Below are 19489 nucleotides of genomic sequence, written 5' to 3' on the forward strand. Positions count from 1 at the left end.
GATCAGGTTGGCTGTTGTTCAGCCACTCGCAATAGTCTTTTAGTGTGCCTTCATACCCTTTCCAGATCATGAGCACATCATCTATATATCTGCGCCAGCTAAGGATGTTGTCGCGGTACGAGTTGTCAGAGTTTAGAATGATGTTTGACTCAAGGTCATCTACAAAAAGTATGGCAAAATTGGGGGCAAAAATTGCCCCCATGGAAGTACCTTTGCACTGTCTATAATAGGTATCTTTAAACATGAAATAGTTTTTGGTAAGGGCAATCTCTAGTAAGTTCATTATGAAGTCTGTAGGGACTCGGTGAGGCGCTGGTCGGTTATTAAGATGTTTGCGGATCACATCCATCCCCTTTTGTTGGGGGATATTTGTTTATAAAGACTCTATGTCTAGAGTAACTAGAAGTTCTGAGTCAGGATGGTATGGATGTGATTCAATGAGATTTATTAGATGTGTTGTATCTTTGATATAGGTAGTTGTGTCTTTTACCAAATCTTTAATGAAAAAGTCAATATACTTCCCTAAGGGTTCTACAATTGAGCCGCAACCTGAAAGGATGGGTCTACCTGGGGGGGCTTCCACATTTTTATGTAGTTTGGGAAGTGTAAAAAAGTACTGGGGTGCGGGGTTCCTTATTGTATTGGAACAGGTATTCATTTTTGCTAATATAGACGTCCTCTAAGGCTTCTATAGTGATTTGCTGGATAGTTTCACTGATACTTTTTGCAGGGTTATGTCTCAGTTTCTCCTAATGTGTTGTGTTGTTAATTTGACATTGAATTTCCGCTTCATAGGAAGATCGGTCTTGAATGGCAATCCCGCCCCCCCTTGTCACATGGTTTTATCACGATGCTGTTGTTCTGTCTAAGTTCTATGAGACTATTTCTTTCCTCTCTGCTGATATTATATGGTGTAAATCTGTAGTATTTTTGTCCAGTTCTCGAAGGATCAGGTGTTCAAAAGTGATCACCTCAGGAGGCATAGTTCCACTTGCTGGGTTAAAGGTCGAGTTAGGGCGTAGTCCCGTGGTGTCATATTTTTGGACAGCTTCTCTACCTTTAAAAAAGACTTGTAGTCTTCTTTATCTAAAAAAGAGAAAAATCTCTGACTGAATATTGAACCAATCTGGTTTTTCTGAAGGGACAAAGGATAGTCCTCTGCTCAGAAGCCCAGAAGGGAGATGTCTGTGGAGTTTAGTTGGTGTCTAGAGAGGTTGAATATAGGTATAGTTTCCATATCGGATTGGGGAGGTCTGTCCGTGTTTAGTATTGGTAGCCCCATTGGTAGAAGCGATTCCTGGTTTGGCGCTCCCCCGGGGTAAAGTTGTACCTCGGTCTGGTTCTGCCTCTCCTTCTCCCTCTGCCGCTGGGGGATCTGTGTTCCTCTGTTGGCCTCTGCCTAAAAAATGGGGATTGCTATGGGCTGAGGTACTTGGACCCTCTGCTGTTTCTGAGCCGTCAGATTCGGCTGAGGACACTTAAAAGGTAACAGGGGCTCTGTTTTTAAAGCGACCCCAGGTGCCTGCAGGATTACAGAGTAAGCACATTTGTTCTTATTTCTAACTAAAGATTCCAGATCTGTTTTTAACTATAATCGAAATGTATTCATTCTTGGATCGGCCTAGATGGCTTTCACAGCTAAAAAGATGATATGGTCTTTATTTTCAGAATATAACTTTGTTTGTTTTGTTTAGCCAGAGCAACTGAATAAGAAGGCTGATTCTTTGTCAAGAGTTCTAGACACCAGTGATTCAACAAGAATTAATAAAGAGAATCCCTTATTTCCTGCAGCTAAATTGATTATGTTATCGACTTTTTTTGTGCTACTTTAATGGGTGACACAATAAGCTCCGTATCCCACATTTAGCATTTAATTTACAGGCCCTCGGTACATATAATATACCATGTACTAGAATCTTATAACTAAATTAAATGTGGTCATTAGGTGGATGTCAATTTTACCATGTTGAAAAAGGATAGCAGAAGTGCTTTACCACTGGTTAACAGGGGCTGATTCCTAATGCCAGCAAAAATGTGTTGGGCTATTGAAGGCAAAAATCTGGGTAATACCATGCAAATGATGGTCGTTTACGACAATATGCGAGCGCAACATTGTTTTGGGAATCTTTTGACCCTGAGCCTTTGGTGAACATTTGGGGAAAACTTGAGAGCTGTCGACCCAGAAATGTTTGGAGGTGAGTAATTGCACCTTTCTGTGTTTTCTACAAGTGGTATTTTACCACCAACTAGATGTTTCATCCTGATGACAACCCAGTTTCATAAATTATCTATTCCACAGGTCAAAACATCAATGCCTTATTTATACATGCTTCGACTAGTGATATACTAGTGATATATTCGCTATGTGCATTGTGATAGATCAAATACTCAAGGGTATTACTACCCAATGAATAGCACTGTATTTTATGGAGCCAGACATTACTTTGGATAATTCTACTCTTTCACTGTCTTTACCTCTCACAAGCAGTGTAAAGCTTCATTTTTATATGTATCACCTGTATATATACATCAGTGTCAATTGATATGGTTTTACTTAATGAAAAATCCCCATACCAAGTTCATGGACGTATTTTGTGTGAATGTTTTGAGTGATTTAATCACAGCATGAGGATACCCTAACAGCCTCCACCAAGACAATCAAGGGATCTTCAGAGAAGTTCAGAGACAATTGTTGTTTATATGGCATGATAGACCCAGGATCTGAGAAGTACAGGGTTACCCCATCAATCAAGACTGTTTCTGGAAATATATACAGCACTTATATTTGCTTGGTTCCTGGATCGCTCCAGAAACATTGCTCTTTGGTACCGAAGACCTGAAAAGACACACTTATTGTTCAGGGTCGGTAAGGCTCTGATTTTTGGTTTCTCAAAAGGAATTCTAAGATTGCTTTTTATAAATTCTGTGAGAGTATCGGCCTGTATAATCAGGCTATTCACTGTCTCATTCCTGCTTGAACAAATGTTGCCCTTTAGCATCTCCATTCTAGCCCATTCACCTTTTGCCTACTTCAAAAATAGTGCTCTCTTGTACATTATAGAACATCTGAACTTACAACTGTACATTGTATTCTAATTTGGGTAGGACGGGGAGAGATGTGGTGGTTTCTAATCCATCGAGTTCTCAAATTCTGCTAACCACTTTTCTTTCTGCCTCTGCCACATCTTGCCTGCCTTTGGCTGATTGTAAACACCCAAGCTCAAAGTCTGACTCTGCACTGGAGTCTAGTCTGATCTAGGAGCACCCACCACCATAAACCTGTCCTCTTTAGCATGTAATCCTGATTTTTTATGATGAGGATTTAAATTGATTATGTATGGGATATCTACAAAAATCCACTGATCTGTGGTGCTTTGAATGCTAGCTTGAACCTTGGGTCCTTTTTCACCTCTGCAATAATTACACTTGGATGTGCTCTTTTCAGGGAGCCTACCTATTCTTTTTTTTCAACTCTCTGCAAAAGGTAGGGAAACTTGTGGAACCTCTAGCAGTGAAATATTTCTGTCTAGGGGTAGGCCTGCTGGTTCATTCCACAGTTGACTTTCTCATGGGCTTAGATCTGCCCAGCCAGCTTTGGTCTTTTTCCAGAAGCAGCTGCAGGGAACCACCACTAATAAATAAGGTATAGAATAATATGCTATTCGTTTCTGTGTCTTAGTGACATTTATTATGTACACATGCTTAATGCCCTGTTTCAGTATTGACACCCCTTGTGAAGCTCTCACCATACACTTAATTTACGCTGGTCTGTAGGTAACCTAGACCTTCAACCTTTTTGTCCAGGGATGGACTGGGATTTATCCAGCCTCCCTACCCTTTCCCTTTTTTGATTGGTCACATACTGATCAATCCTACATTTCATGAATAAGTGTTTTATTCCATTCCCAATATTTCTTCCCTAATCCCATGCCACTCTCTCAGCTTAAGTAGGGCTATGGTGGGTCTAGATGTGCTTGTTTTTTATCATGTATGGCACTGCTCTCCCTTTTTACCTATGGTCCGGGTGGTTGATGTCATCTGGTGATTTCATCTTGTAGCAAAAGCTAGTGGTTGCTCCGCAAAAAGATCTGGTTATGTTTAGGGTAAAAGTGATAGGAACTGCACTGGATCATGCAATGTTGCTGCTGTCTGAAGGAGTTTATCCCCTTCAATCTCCCTCTCACCTTCTCTGTCATGCAGTTTATCCGCTTGGGAGGCATCTCACTCTCAGGTTTCAGGACTTGCACTTCAGCCCTCTGCCATTGGTATGCTACGAGTTGCACACCGCAACAGTGGTGTAGCCATCATTAGTGCAGTAGGGTCAGTGGCACCTGGATGCCTGTGTGCCTGTGGAGTGGTACTGTGACCTGTGAAGACTTGGGCACCATTTCAGCAACCCCTGAATACTTTTTATCTGTTCAATACTACTTTTGCTCTGTACTGATAAATGGCCAAACCCAGAAACACGTGTCTAGAGATAACAGAACTATCTGCACCGCCTTTGGTGAAGAACCACAGCAACTTTGAAAGTAAGCGTACTGCATTTACCAGAATGCAATAGGGAGAACTGTGCTGGGATGAGAGCAAGTGACCTCCCTCCCACCTTGTGTTTAAAGGGCTTTCTGCTGTTATAGCTTTTTTTTACCAGTGTTCAGTCACCCAGATTATCAGACACCATGCCCATCCGATTTTATGGGCCGTAAAATTCTCTTTGTTAAAATTTCAGGATTGGAAAGGTGTTGCAGGCAGACAAATATGCCTGGCCCCCTAATATGGCTTGGGAGGAGCATGCATGGCTACCTCTACCTGCCTTCAGCACCCATTACCACTGACATCCTACCTGCCTCCACACCTTCATTCATCACCTCCTCGCAGTAGGTGGTAAGTGCAAGCATTAATCCACACAGAATAAGTAATTACTTCCGTAATTTTCTTTACTGAATTTGGAAATCCCAGGTTCTTTAAATGTTTTCCTGTTTCATGAGAATTAGCTCATAAGAGCAAGGTAGTGGCAGGATGTTACCATACAGTGCTTGTGTTCACATGTACAGTGTTTTGAATCCTTCCATTACCATGCAACTCATATTGTGAGACTCATCAGTGTGTTGCTTCACACGCTCTGCACCCGTTAACTCAAATAATTCATTTTAGATTGTGGTGCGTCTTCCATGACGTAGCTTTCATACAGTGCTCCTAAGTGGCATGGCTTCCTTAAATGTCACAGAATAGGTTTGTGTATTTTTATTACATAACAGTGCGGCAACCATGATTCAATTTTTGTCAGACATTTGAACAAACTACAATTGCCTATTATGCCAGCCGGCAAAGTGGGCAGCAACAATAGCCCTCACATTCTATTTGTTTTGAGTACATTTCTGTAGTGTGTCCCAGCTGTAGTTCAGGGCCTCCATTTGAGTGCCCAGAGTTCCCTACCAGGTTCTTTATTGGCCTCATTTCAGATGTTACCTGAGCCAGTGTTCCTGTATTGTACATAGCCTTTATGGTTCATAATCGGTTTCTGGTCTTGGACTTGGCACTCAGAATTTCCATCATTCTGTCAGTAGTTGCCTTGAAGTATTGACTTGTGTCATTTATGCATGTCTCCTGCAGAGTCTCTGGAAGCCCCTCCTGCTTAGAAGATGTAGTGGTTCTTGCTTCTCTTTCCGTGACAAATGCTTTTTATTTGGAGCAAGGTTATTCGACTTGTGCCCAATCTAGAGGAGCAGTGGATTGTGTTTCATCTGGTTTCTACCCTTTGACCTGATTGGCTTGGGTGACCCTTCCAGTAGACTTAGCTCCCACCAGAATAGTTCTCCAAGTCATTGAAACAAAAAGACCCTTTGACCACTTTAAGTTGACAGTTCTCTGAGGGGAGAAATTGAAACATAGCTTATGTTAAAACTCTTCTGATAAAATTGTTTCACGTATATAAGTAAATAGACAGCGTTAGTTGAACTACTTATCAGTGATCCACTGTTAAATGCAGATCCCAACTCCTAATAAATGGACTAGCTAATTTGACTGTAGGAGTTGTATGGTTGTATGCATTAATTCAATATTTATTTTACCAATTCCTTGTTACTTTTGATTTGTGATGGTAGTGAAAAGACATCATTAAATGTCCTCTTCCAAGCATCTTTTTTGTCGTGTTAAATTACCCAATACAAGGATAACTAAATTGAATATTTTAATAACTGGATTAACAGTATAGAGGTAGCTTTGACAAATGTAATAATTTTGTATTTGCAGTTCCATTTAACAGTTAGCCACTCGAGCTTGGTATTCCTTGGCATTGCATTGCCCTACGTACTTTCGCCACCACTGATTGGATTAATATGCGACAAAAAACCTGTAAGTATGACATATTCTTATTCTGTAGGAAAACATTATCAAGCGTCTAAATGTTGAATTGAAGAAACACATTGATTTTTGGTTGTCATTCATAGGTTACTAGGGATCAACATTGCAAGAAGCTTGCGATTCTGGCACCCAGCAGAGTGGGGAGATAGGGACATATGTGCACCATCACTTAACAGGAGATAAGCAAGAACTAGTCGCCAAACATTTTGAGGGTACCCTCGTAGATAGCAGTGGAGTCATTTAGGGTGTCACCGTGAGTTGCAGGTGTGACTCCTCTGCTTTCTCTAGCGATCTCACGCCTGCGTTTTATCGTCTTCAGTGGAATTATAAAGACTGTTAAACAAGTAGTTTGTTGAGAGTGGATTAGAAATCATTCTTGAATATAAACCTCAAAACAAGGTGAAAAGAATTAAAAACACTAAGGGCCAGATGTAGGTAGGCAAATACCGGTCGTTAACGGCCGAAATTCGGTAATTTCGGCCGTTAACGACCGGTATATGGAAAATTAGATGTAGGTAGGCATTTTACTGAATCGGTAATTTACCAAGTCGGTATTTTAAGGAATCAGTAAATTACCGATTCCTTAAAATACCGAATCAGTAAATTACAGATTTTGCTATGTAGGGAGCACTCAAATTAGTGTTTTTCCCCTTTTAGGATTCGTTATATACAACCAACTACAAGTTGGTGGTAAATAATGAAAACCTTGGAAAAAACATTTTTTTTACTTTTCCAACAGTGCCATGTTGCAGACATACATGCCCTTAGGGCATGTATGTCTGCAACATGTGCACCCATACACAATTGAGGGGTGCAACAGGGTGTCAAAGTGACACCCTGCCACCCTTCAATATTTCGGCCTTTTACCGAATCGGTAAATACCGATTCGGTAATTGGCATTCATTCCTATGGGCCTCCAGGCCCATAGGAATGAATGGCAATTACCGAATCGGTATTTACAGATTCGGTAATTACCTAAACTTACCAATTCGGTAATTTTTTCGGTAAAAATACCTACATCCCATTTGCCTGTTCTTAAATACCGAATCGGTATGATTCGGTATTTAAGAATCGGTACTCTGGAATTACCAACATCGGGCCCTTAAATACAGAACACTGAATTTAATCCATGTAAAAACAGGGACAAATAATCCAGGGCCTGTGCGTCTGAACAATCTATAGAGAGTCTGACCCTCATTTGTTCATATCTCTTTCTGTAAAAGTATGCAGTTCCTTATCTTACCTTTTTAAACTATATTTCTGTCATTGTAATCAAAAAGTTAAAGTTTGAATGTAATATCATTGCCGAATTACCTTCTGCACAGCTGTGAAATATTGACATGAATAGGTAAAGAGTCACACAGTGCTAACTACTGCATTCAGCATATCCACAAAAGGCACGTAAAATACAATAAACAAAGGACATGTTAGGGTGCATCAGAAGTAAACAAGGAGGATTGTTAAGGGTCACCTAAAACCAGTCCCAAGATTTCTGTGTAATGCGAATTATTCCACCTTTTGGATAAAGCACAAATATAACTCCATTTTCAAAAGTGATCCAAATGTGGTTAAAGCTGGTGTGTACTTGGCTATTGGGATAAAGAGGAATAATCAGGGAAATGTTCTGTGGGTAGCAGGGGAGGGTACATGTATAGATTGAGGGAAGTAGCATGGGGCCAGATGTACAAAGGTATTTTGAAGTCACCAATGGCCTGATCCACAGAGTCAAGAAGTTTGTGACCGTAATAAAGTGTTTTACGATGTACAAAGCCCTAACATGCGATTCGGTAACCTATTATCCAAGTGAAAATTGAGTTTGCAATTGGATGTTAGGAAGGGGCGTGTTGAGGGCATCCCTTCTTAGTGAATCACAGTGGTATGTGTGAATGTTTTGCAGCTGAAATGTGGTTGCAAAGCATTCACATTTTACCACTTACAAGTTGGTGGTAAACCATTCGCAAATAGGAAGGGGGTACCAAAGGGTCCACTTCCCCTTTGTGAATGTTTATTAAAACATTTTTTAAGAACAGGCAGTGGTCCCACAGACCACTGCCTACTCTTAAAAAAAAATAAAAAAAAATTCATTTTTCTTTTTGAAATGCATCCAGTTTTACTTTAATGGAAAACAGGCTGCAATTAAAAAAAATGCTTCATGTTAAAGCAATCACAGACCTGGCGGTCCGCTGTCCACAGCAGGCCACCATCCCCGTGATTTTTGCGATCCCAATGGGTCCCAACCCGACACCTACCTCATAAATGTTAATGAGGTAGCTCTATGTGCAACCCACTGGGAATGCAAAAAGTGTAAAACACACTTTCGTCCAATGATGTTTACAATGATAAAATAGTGAATTGAAAAAACGTGCTATTTGGTAATTGCAAACTTATCCCTATGTACATCTGGCCCTAGCGTTTAGATGGAATATTGGTATTGTCCAAAGGATCTTATCCATAGCTTTCTTGTGCTCTTAGTTTCAGCTATTATTGTATGTAATCAAAGAGACTATAGCAACATCTGCTGTGACTAAAATGATTGTGCTTTTTCTGTGATTAAACATTGAAAAAGCAGCAGTGTATTAATGGAAAGGTGTCTGAACTTCAGGTGAGGGCCAAAATTCCCTTTCAGCATCTGGCTAAAAACAAAATGTGTGATTCAGGGAAATCAAGCAAGTTCAATGTGCCTCAAATATTTTGCAGAATTGTTTCTACACTGATCTCAGTGCAGTACCTCCTGCTCCAGAGGGTGTTTTTACATTAAAGGTGCTCCATGTAAAGTTCATTGCTATCCTTTGAGGGCACGATAACCTGAACAAGAATCAGGAGGTACTTATGGGCCCGAAGTACAATGTTTCTCCTAAGACACTGAAAAATGTGTAAGCAGCATATGTGATTCGGTAAAAAAAAGCAAACAGTAACAAGAGTGAGAAGCTGGGGGAGATATAGGTGCTTGTTGACGTTGTGCATCAGTCTGGTGGATTCTTCTTGCCAGATGGTACCAAAACCTTCACCGTCGAGCAACCCGGAAATGGTAGATGAATGATTCCATCCCTTCCACTATCTGTTCAACCACTTTGAGAGCAGGCACTCATAAACCCACTAATTCACCAATACACCTTGATTTATATTTAACACATAAATTTTATAAAAACACTCACAGTCACTCGTTGATGTCTTCAGTGATGGTATTTGCGATGTCATCAGGGATGTCACTGACCAAGTCATTAGTGATGCAATATGTGAGGCCAAAAGCAGTGCATTGCAGGGGCACGATTTATAGTTAGCTCATTAACTATAATGACTGGACTTCCCTGGGTTTGTATGAGTGAAACCTGAGCCTAACTATAACGTCAATGTAACCGTTGTTTTTCCGGTGAATTTCTATGTTTTTTTAAAGTAGTAGTCACATTTGCAGAGTGGTGGAGAAATGGAGCGTGGCCTCGGAACAGCTGCATGGAACCCTGTTGAGTCGGACTTACAGGAGGTTCCACGAGGGCTTCTTGGCCCCTAAGATCCCTCAGTAGTAAAGTGGAATTCATCCCCCAACCAGTAGTGTGGCAGGAGGCGCGTTTGCAGAGTGGTAGAGAAAGGGAGCATTGCCTCTGACAACCTCTTAACAATCCCTCCATGTGTGATTTACTGGAGGTAACAGCAGGTGTTGTTCACCCTCAAGGACCTTCTGGAGGCAAGGGGACTTTATCTCCCAACCAGCAGAGCGCAAGGAGGCATGTATGTAGAGTGGTAGGGAAAGATGGTGGGGCCTACGGCGAGTTGCCGGCTTTTATTTCTTTATTGATTATTTTTAAGGAAGGGGGGCTGTGTAGCCCCCCATTCTTGGGTCGACTTTGGTCCCAGGGACCATCTGGGAATCAGGATATTCCTACCCTCTCCCTTCTCATTATTTTGTAATTTTTATGTGGGACTCAGCTTTAAGCCAAGTCCCAAGGTGGCTGCCACCACTTCTTGATTGAAGTGCTGGCAGCCAATTACATTTTAATAGGATATGCAAGTTCTCTTGATGGGCTTGAGTCCCCAGATATCTATATATAAACTTAAACATCTCTTAAACTACTGAACGGATTGACACCAAATCACAAAAAGCATGCTTTCTGGACCAACATCTAGCTTTCTGACAAATTTGGTTCAATTCAATTCCCCCCTTTTTTCTTGGCCCATGTTCGACGGATCACCCAGAAACTTTCAACACAGCACCTGACTCAAAAAGGGCAAGATTTTTGAAAATGTTGTAAAGATTTATCAAGTGGCACCAAAGTCATTTTCAAAACAAAAAACACTTTTCCTATAGAAACTTTGGTCCTAACTATAACTACCTACTGGCTTTTGCCAGTAGGTAATATCTATCTATCTATCTATCTATCTATCTATCTATCTATCTATCTATCTATCTATCTATCTATCTATCTATCTATCTATCTATCTATCTATCTATCTATCTATCTATCTATCCTTCTATCTATCTATCTATCTATCTATCTATCTATCTATCTATCTATCTATCTATCTACCTATCTATCTAGAGAGCACACATATGTCTCTCGTTGCCTCCGTCCTCGTCTGGCGAGGTTCTGTGATGGGAACATTCTGTTATATTCAAACAATTATCCTTTTATTCCCAAAGCACCGAGTTGCAGACGACTTTCAGAGCTGTGAAAAGTACTGGCGAAGTCACCAATATATATATATCGAGGTAAGCCCCTCCAAAGAAAGAGAAGAGGCCACAGTAGGGGAGACCATGGGGGCATCTTTATTCAGACACTGTACACCGGCGAATGCATTTCGGCACAATAAGCCTTCCTCAGCGCCAGCAGGGTTCAAGATGTGTGCGTGTCATTGTCTTTTAAAAGTCCCACCATAAGCTGTTCATTGTGATAAACTCCGCCCCCAAAAGCCAGTGCTGCAGCTCACCTGCTGCAGATCACCTGAAGTGTGTGAACTGCAACTCCCAGAATGCTTTTCATGATCCAGGTAGGTATAGCGAGGGGAAAAAGTCCAGTGACTGTTCAGAGTGCGGGGAAATGCGATGATAATAAAGCCATTTTCCTGCTTGTAAAAATGCCTGACATCCGGTGCCCTCTTGGGTCCCCAACCGCATCAACCCAGCTTTCAAGAGTCCATTCGGTAGTGGCTGACATGGATGCCCAAATCGCCCAATGTGGAGTTAATAACTCCAACACCACTTTATCTCCTTCAGAACATTTTGGTGGGCTCTGGCACATCCAATCCCTTGGAACATGAAAAAATCCGCAACAGCAGAAACCAGCGAAACCAGGCCAACTTGACGATGCGGGGGCCTCCGAAGTGCATCTCTGGCAACCACGCTGAAATATCGAGGTAAGCTCCTCCAAAGAGAGAGAAGATATATATGACACGCAAAATATGACACCCAAACACCCAAAAGCAGATTTCGAAGGCACACACAGCTTGCCTGCCCTCCGGCGTAAACCATTCGCCACTTGCTCCCAATCCCGGAATTCAATAGGCCAATGCGTTTCAAAGCTTGACGCTCCTTCTTCGGGGCCAAAAATCACAGGCAGCATGGACTCGTTGCACGAGTGAAACAACCATTTTTATTCACTCTATGGCCCCTTGATGGGTGTTACCATATTAGACATAAGCATTATGGGATGCGTAGTCCTACAATGGGTAGCAATCTCCCCTAAGTGGGTGTGAACAATCTGTGAACAATACATCAATTATTTTCCTTGAGTAGGACCCAGTCTTGGGGGCAAGTGTTCATTTCGATAGCTCGCTGTGCTGTAAATGGGCTTGACACAGTTCCAGCCCACAGCCTCACCTCCTGTGTATTATGATGGTGCTCTCCATCGTGGCAAGGTCACATGGCAGTCTTCAGGGCATCAAAAGCTTTCTGACAGGTGTCAGTCCAGTACACTTTCTGGGCTGCTTCCTGGAAGTCAGCTCTGTCAAGGGTGCAAAAATGCTGCCATACCCCTTGACAAACCACTTGTAGTTCCCAGTGAGTCCTAAAAAGGCTCTCACCTCTGTCTGGTTCTTGGGGGGTTCCCAAGCCAGGATGGTCTCATTCTTGGTGTTGTAAGGGCGCCACCTGGCCGCTCCCAACCTGATGTCCGAAGTACACCACAGAACCCTGCCTGATCTGGCACATACTCGCATTGATCATGAGGCCTGCTCTCTGCAGCGCCATCAACACTTCCCAGAGGTGGTGCAGATGTTCTTCACAACTGGCACTGAACACTGCAATGTCATCCAGGTAGGTGGCACTGAAATCTTTCAGACCAGCCAACACCTGGTTGACCAATCTCTGAAAGGTGGCAGGGGCATTCTCCATCCCAAAGGCCATAACACGGAATTGGTAGTGCCCATCTGTTGTGGAGAATGCTGACCTCTCTTTTGCCCCATCAGTTAAGATGATCTGCCAGTACCCAGACATTATATCAAACGTGCTGAGGTCCCGGGCAGCCCCTAACCGATCAATGAGCTCATCAGCACTGGGGATGGGGTGCGCATCAATCCTGGTGACTGAATTGAGCCCTCGGTAGTCTACACAGAGCTGGAGTTCTGGTGTGGCACCCGGTGCGGCAGACTTTGGGACTAAGACCACTGGGCTTGCGCCAAGGAGTGTTAGAAGAGTCAATCACCACTAATGCAAGCATCTTGGAGACCTCCTCCTTGATGTATGCTCTCACCCTGTCAGTCACTCTCCAGTATCTACATCATCGACACACCAATCAGCAACACTGGGTGATTCCTTGGGAGAACAGATCATAAAACTGTCCCAACAACTGGCGACAGTCATTCTACTGCTCAGGGGTCAGGGTGGAAGAGAGGTTTACACCATCCACTGACCCATCTTGCTCTGTTACAGAAAGGAGGTCAAAAAGAGGCTGAGTCTCCTCCTCCTTTTCATCATCTGTCTCTTGCGCTCCACCACCTCAAATGGTCTGGTCCACCTATTCTGGAGCACACAGGACTCCACGGGGGCCATGACCCAAATTTCTGACCAGGCTGAAGCTCTATCAGAGTGGCATTCTGATCAAACCACTGCTTCCTCTCTTCCTGGATGGCTTCCAGATTCGCCTGAGTGAGTTGCCTTTAACACTGGGGTTTGGTTTTGGAAGGCCAGCATGTAACTATATACATCCTGGGGAGGATTCCTGGGAGCTTTCTCCCAGCCTTCCTATACCAAACTCAGAGGTCCTCTTACAGGGTGACCATACAGCAGTTCAAAGGGGCTGAACTCTAAGGACTTCTGTGGTACCTCTCTGTAAGCAAAGAGAAGGCCTGGCAAGAGGAAGTCCCACTTACACCTCATAGGTTCTTCAAGACCCATAATCATGCCTTTGAGGGTCCGGTTGAATCTCTCAACCAGCCCATTACCTTGGGGATGGTGAGGAGTGTTGAACGTATTAGTTACCCCTGCCACAGGGACTTCATATACTTGGAAATGAAGTTGTATCACGGTCTGACACCACCTCTCTGGGGAACCCCACATGGGAGAAAATCCCAATGAATGCAAGTCCCACCACGGGGGCTGTCACAGTCTGGAGATGGAAGGCTTCCAGGTACCGGGTGACATGGTCCAACAAGACCAGGATGAACCTGTTGCCCATGGCTGTCTTGGGATCCAGAGGACCCACAATGTCAATTCCCACCCTTTCAAAGGGGGTGCTGACCACAGGGAATGGCTGGGGAGGAACCTTGTGCTTCCTCCCACTCTTTCCACTTGCCTGGCAAGTCTGACAGGTCCTGCAATGAGTATCTGAACTCTTGCGCATTTTGGGCCAATAAAAGTGGTTGACAAACCTTTGAAAGTTCTTGTACTGCCCCAAATGTCCTACTAAAGGTACATCATGAGCCAAACCCAGTAGGAAGGCTCTGAAGCGCTGGGGTACCACCGGCACATGGGCTGACCCAGGCTCAGCAACCTCAGGCTCGCCATACAGGAGACAATTCTCCCAGTAGATCCAATGTGATCCAGACTGATCACCTGCTGCCTGCTTTGCAACCTGCTGCCGCAAACCCACAAGAGAAGGGCACTTTTTATGCTCCTCGCAGAACTCTTCCCTGGAGGGTCCTCCTTCCTTCTGCCAATGGGTCAGCTCAGGCAGGTACCCCAGTTCAGCTACCTTCTCCCCTGTAGGTTCCAGGGCATCCCCTTAGGGTAGGCCTCCTCCGGGACAGTGGGAATGGTGGGGGATGGTTTCCCATGCCCCCTGTCTCTTCTCTTTAAGGCAGGCACCAGAGCCTCTCTTTTAGGCTCCATGTCCTCTTGAACACCCTTACTGACTGCCATGGACCGAGTGGTCACACATGCCCACTCAGGCAAACCCAACATCTCCAAATGAGCACCAAATGAGCACTTGCTCCACCTTAGCCCATGGGGAGCTCTCCAGATAGTTACCCAACAGACCGTCAACAGGCATGGCTGACCTCACAGCTACTTGAAGAGTACCTGAGAACCCCCCTCTCAAAGGTAACCTGAGCCACATTGCAGTGGTTCTCTGTGTTGTCTCCAGCAAAAACTGGGTAAAATGCATTGGGGACCACGTGCTCTTCAGACACCAGCCAACAACTGACAGCTATCACACTGGCTCACATATCTCTAACAGCCTCCATTCTATGGCCATTGATGGTCACCCACTGCCTGTACTTTTTAGTGTTATCAGGCAGCTGGGTCCTGGGGACCACCTCACAGTCTTCTAAAGAGACTAGGAACATCTCTGCGGGACCCCACCTACCTTGTGTACCCATCTCCTACCTCAGGGCTACTCTCGCCATCTGCCGGGGTGGTACCAGTGGGTGCTGTTTTATCTCTCTGGGGGAACTGGGGATCATAGAACCGGTGGCCCACCTCACTGCACTTAAAACATTTTAGGGGTCCCCTATGAGCAGGTTTACCTGTCGGGCCCCTGGTTTCTGCTCAGGGGGAGGCCGGGAACTCTTCCCTTGGTTCCCTTAGGTAATACTTTGGGGCCCTTTCTGGAACTCAATGTTAGAAATGAGGATCTCTGGTTGGCTAAGACTTGCGCCAAAACCAGGCAGAGACCAACACTCTAGTCAGGGAAAGGGAGTTACACCCCAAAGATAACTCCTGCTCACCCTCTTGGTAGCTTGGCACGAGCAGTCAGGCTTATCCCAGAGGCAGTGTGTTAAGCATTTGTGAACATACACAGTAATACAGGGAAAACACTACAGAGGACACAACACAGGTTTTATAAAAATAAGTATTCTTCATATAGACTTACCACAAGACCACAAACGACAAAAATACTGTACTTCAGATTGACTTAAATGTGCCCCCTTCATTGGAGCCACACGGGGCTCTGGAAACAAATAGCCACACGTTGGAGTCACATGGGGCTCTGAATGTAAAAAATGCACTAAGCACTGTTGCCCTCAGGGTCCCCTAAACTATTGGGCCCTCGTTGGAGCTCGCTCGCTCCTAAAACAATTGTGACCTCCAAACGTTGCAGATGACCCATGCAAAGTGGGGCAGCTGGGAAACAGTAGCCCATATGGGGCAGCACAGGCCCTCGGGACCCCCACTGGGTCCCTTTAAACAAATACGGCCACGTTGGAGTGGCCCGTTGCCAAAACAGGGCCGCTCAGGATTTGTGCCCCCAACAGGCACCACACGGAGAGCCAACACTTACCAGCTCTCTCCTCCATGCGGCGGGACTCTTCTGACATCGGTGGCCTCTCCCCTTCACCTGAGCCCCCTCCTGGGACCCGGGACTTCTATATGGAGCCTGCGAGTCTCCAGGCGGATCTCGGGTGGCGATCTGGACTTCCTTTCCTCAAGTAGAAGTCCCGCCCTGCTCCAGGCATCGGGCTGCCTGACTTCCGGTTGTGCCGCGACTCAGGCCGCAGCGGTGGACCCTTCACTCCGAGCATAATGAGGGGTAGGCTCCCTCATCACGAAAAATATAAAGCGGGGTGGGCACCCGCTATTCTGAAAAAAAAAGCCTAGTCGCGGAGTAGGCACCCGCACATTCAATAAAATGAAAACAAAGACGCAGGGTGAGCACCTGCTCTACGAAATAAAAATAAGCGGGTGGGCACCCGCGCTGCAGGCATCACGGAAGAATCCCTAATCTGGGGATCTCTCTCTCTAAGCAGCACGACGCTGCACAGCCCCCCCTTCTCTTCCTGGGGAAATTAGAATAAAGCGTTCACCAGGCGGTAGGATTAGGACAAGCTCCTTCAAAGTCCTGGAAGCTGGGAAGAAAAAGGCAAAAAGGCTCCAAGAAGTCCTTGAGGCATCCAGGGGCAAACAGGGCCCAGGAAGGCAAGTGCCCATGGCAGCGCCTCCTGGGCCCCAGCAGCAGCACTCCCCACAGCAACAGCACACAAAGAGTGAACATTTACATGGGGTCACAGCCCCTATATTTATACTACTAAATCCTTTGTCTAAAAGTGTAGGGCATGGAAGAACCAGATACAACTGGTTCAGGGGAGCTTTGGAGCACTTTGTTTTGCTCAGCTCCTCTCTCCTTTGTCAGGTGGGGGCTCAGGGATCAGCCGTACCACAGGGGGCGGAGCCAGCATTGTGGAGGGAAGTCACAGTCCCATTCAGGTCCCACTGGGCAGACTCATCCTGGCTCCTGGAGCCACCCACATCATCCAGCACCAGTCACTCACAAGCCAGGCATGCAATTCACATCATGTAGGCAGACACGCAGCACACAGAAATGCCAACTTCTAAAAGTGGCATTTCTAAAAGAACCGCAATAAATCTATGCACACTATTGCGCAGCATTTATTCTCACGAGTTTGCACATACTAAACTCGACCCTGCACTCCCCTCATACCAGGAATTACCATAGACACACATATCCCCCATGCATTCCTATGGGAGGGTAGGCCCATCTCACCACACGCACTCAGAGAGCGTACACACTTTACACTGGGTCACAGTGCTAAAGTGCGCAGAGGCCTAGAATCACTACCACCATGTCAGAGCTTAGGGCAAAAAAAGTTTATGGGTGAACCTGTCAAAAAGGGCCAAGTCCAACACCTCTGTTTACCCTTTCCCCCCACTCTTCTGCTGGGGACCCTGCCCACCTTTGGCCAAGTCTCCCACATGACCCTTGTGGACCTGGGTACTCACCCAGCGGTCCGCCTCCTCAGCAAGCTTCCTAGGGTTAGTCAGCTTGGTATCAATAAAGTGCTGCCGTAGATCTGGAAAACAATTATTTGGCAAGTGCTCCCATGCAATCAAATTATAGAGCGCTTCAAAATCATTCACTTTGCTACCCTTTACCCAACCACCCAATGCTCTGCCAAAAAAAGAAACATATTCTACCCAAGTGCTAGACTCCGGTTTCTTACAATTCCTAAACCTTTGTCTATAAAGCTCAGGGGTCAACCCATATCTGGACATTAAGGCCTCTTTCATGTGTACATAAGAATTCTGATCTTCAGAAGGCAAATCCAATAAGGTATTCCGCCCATCACTGAGGAACCGCCCCCACAACCCTGTTTCCCAATCCTTCTCAGGGACCGGATGGGAGGTCATAGCTACCTCATAGGCCTTAAACCATTGCCCAATATCTTCATTCTTATGAAATGAAACTCCTTAATGAAATCCTTAAGAATAAACACTCTTGTTTCTACAGGCACGGATGGTGTGCTGCCACCAGAGGGAGTAATTTCTGAACTCTTGGCTTTCTGTTCCAACTCCCTCAACATCCTTTCATGCACTAAATGCATCCTCTTTTCCTCCAAGGCTAACTTCTTATTCTCTAACTCCATCTGACCACCAATCTTGAGCTTGGCTAGCTCCATGCTATGTATTCTATCTCTCTCCCTGTCCTACAGCTCCTCTGGGGACAGGCTCTTTGAAGAAGTACTGCTGCCTGGCCTGGAAGGTACTTTCTACCCGGTCAGGTCCAATGGCCCATCCAGCTGCCCCTCTGTATTCTCTGCCTCATCCCTAGGATCTTCAGGATGCTCAATAGCATTTCTAGATTCCAACCAGGCCCTCCGCTCCTTTTGGAATTCTTCCTTCTTGGTGATGCCTTTCACAGGGATTTTAAATCTTTTACATAATGTTTTAAGCTGCGGCACAGTGTAGATATCAACCCTCTCGTCTTCAAATTGTAGTTCCATAGGTGAAAAACAGTTGGCAGTTCTCAAAAAGCAAAAAGAAGTTCTAAGGAAAACTCTACCAAAACGTATGTGGTCACGTAATGGTCTGCACTCACTAGTAGTGTACACCAATCACTGTATATGAATCACAAATGCAAGTCCAAATCCTCACAGCTGACCACCAATGTTAGAACTGGGGGTCTTTAGTTGGCAGAGGTAGGTAACTTTGTCCAATAGGGACCCTTGCTTCTAGTCAGGGAAAGGGGGCTACACTCCTAAATACCACATGCTCACCCCTTTGGTAGCTTGGCAAGAGCAGACAGGCTTATGTCAGAGGCAGCGTGTAGAGCATTTGTGAACACAAACATTAATACAGTGAAAACACTACAAATGGACACCACACCAGTTTAGAAAAATAGGTAATCTTCACTAGACTTAACACAAGACCAAACGACAAAAATCCACAATACTGTAATTAAAAATAGACTTTAAAATGGTCGAACATATCTTAGTTCAATGTAGATGGTAAATGCAACACTTTGCTCTCAAAGTACCTTGGATGCGTCATGCAATGCAAACAAAAGTGTTGCAGGGAAGGTGATGCGTTTGTTCCTTGCTTCAGGGGAGGTGATGCGTCGGTTCCTTACTGCAGCACAGGGGAGGTGATGAGTTGGTTCCTTACCGGAGAGGAGGTGATGCGTTGGTTTCTTAATGTGTTCCGGTTACAATTCGACAAGATGGTGCCTTGATGTGATGCAACGAACTGGTGCAGTGCGACAAAATGGCGTCTGTGATGGGATGCGACAACGTTGGATGCGATGTGTGCACGCTCGACTGCCGTGCGGCGAACTCGGTAACTTCTGAGCCGCAACAGGCCATGCAACACGTTTCTCCGGTGATGCGACAGTGACCTCTGCGGCAGAGACATGCTTCTCCGGTGATGCGACACCCTTCGTCGGTGATGAGACAGCAAACAGCTGCGGCAGCAGCACGCTTCTTAGGCGATGCAATGGCAACTGCTACAGTGGCGACACGCTTCTCG

The 19489-nt window shown here is 45.0% G+C and overlaps 1 protein-coding gene across 2 annotated transcripts in view; it reads left to right on the plus strand.

Moving 5' to 3' along the window:
- The window catches only part of SLC18B1 (solute carrier family 18 member B1), a 569858-nt gene that overhangs the window by 266534 nt on the left and 283835 nt on the right, over nucleotides 1–19489 (plus strand). For both annotated transcript variants that reach the window (XM_086925400.1, XM_086925401.1), the window contains exon 8: nucleotides 6250–6351. In XM_086925400.1, the coding sequence (XP_086781526.1) occupies nucleotides 6250–6351 (102 nt within the window). The remainder of the gene's footprint in view (nucleotides 1–6249; nucleotides 6352–19489) is intronic.

This window comes from Lissotriton vulgaris, chromosome 6 (assembly GCF_964263255.1).
Source record: "Lissotriton vulgaris chromosome 6, aLisVul1.2, whole genome shotgun sequence".
NCBI lineage: Eukaryota > Metazoa > Chordata > Amphibia > Caudata > Salamandridae > Lissotriton > Lissotriton vulgaris.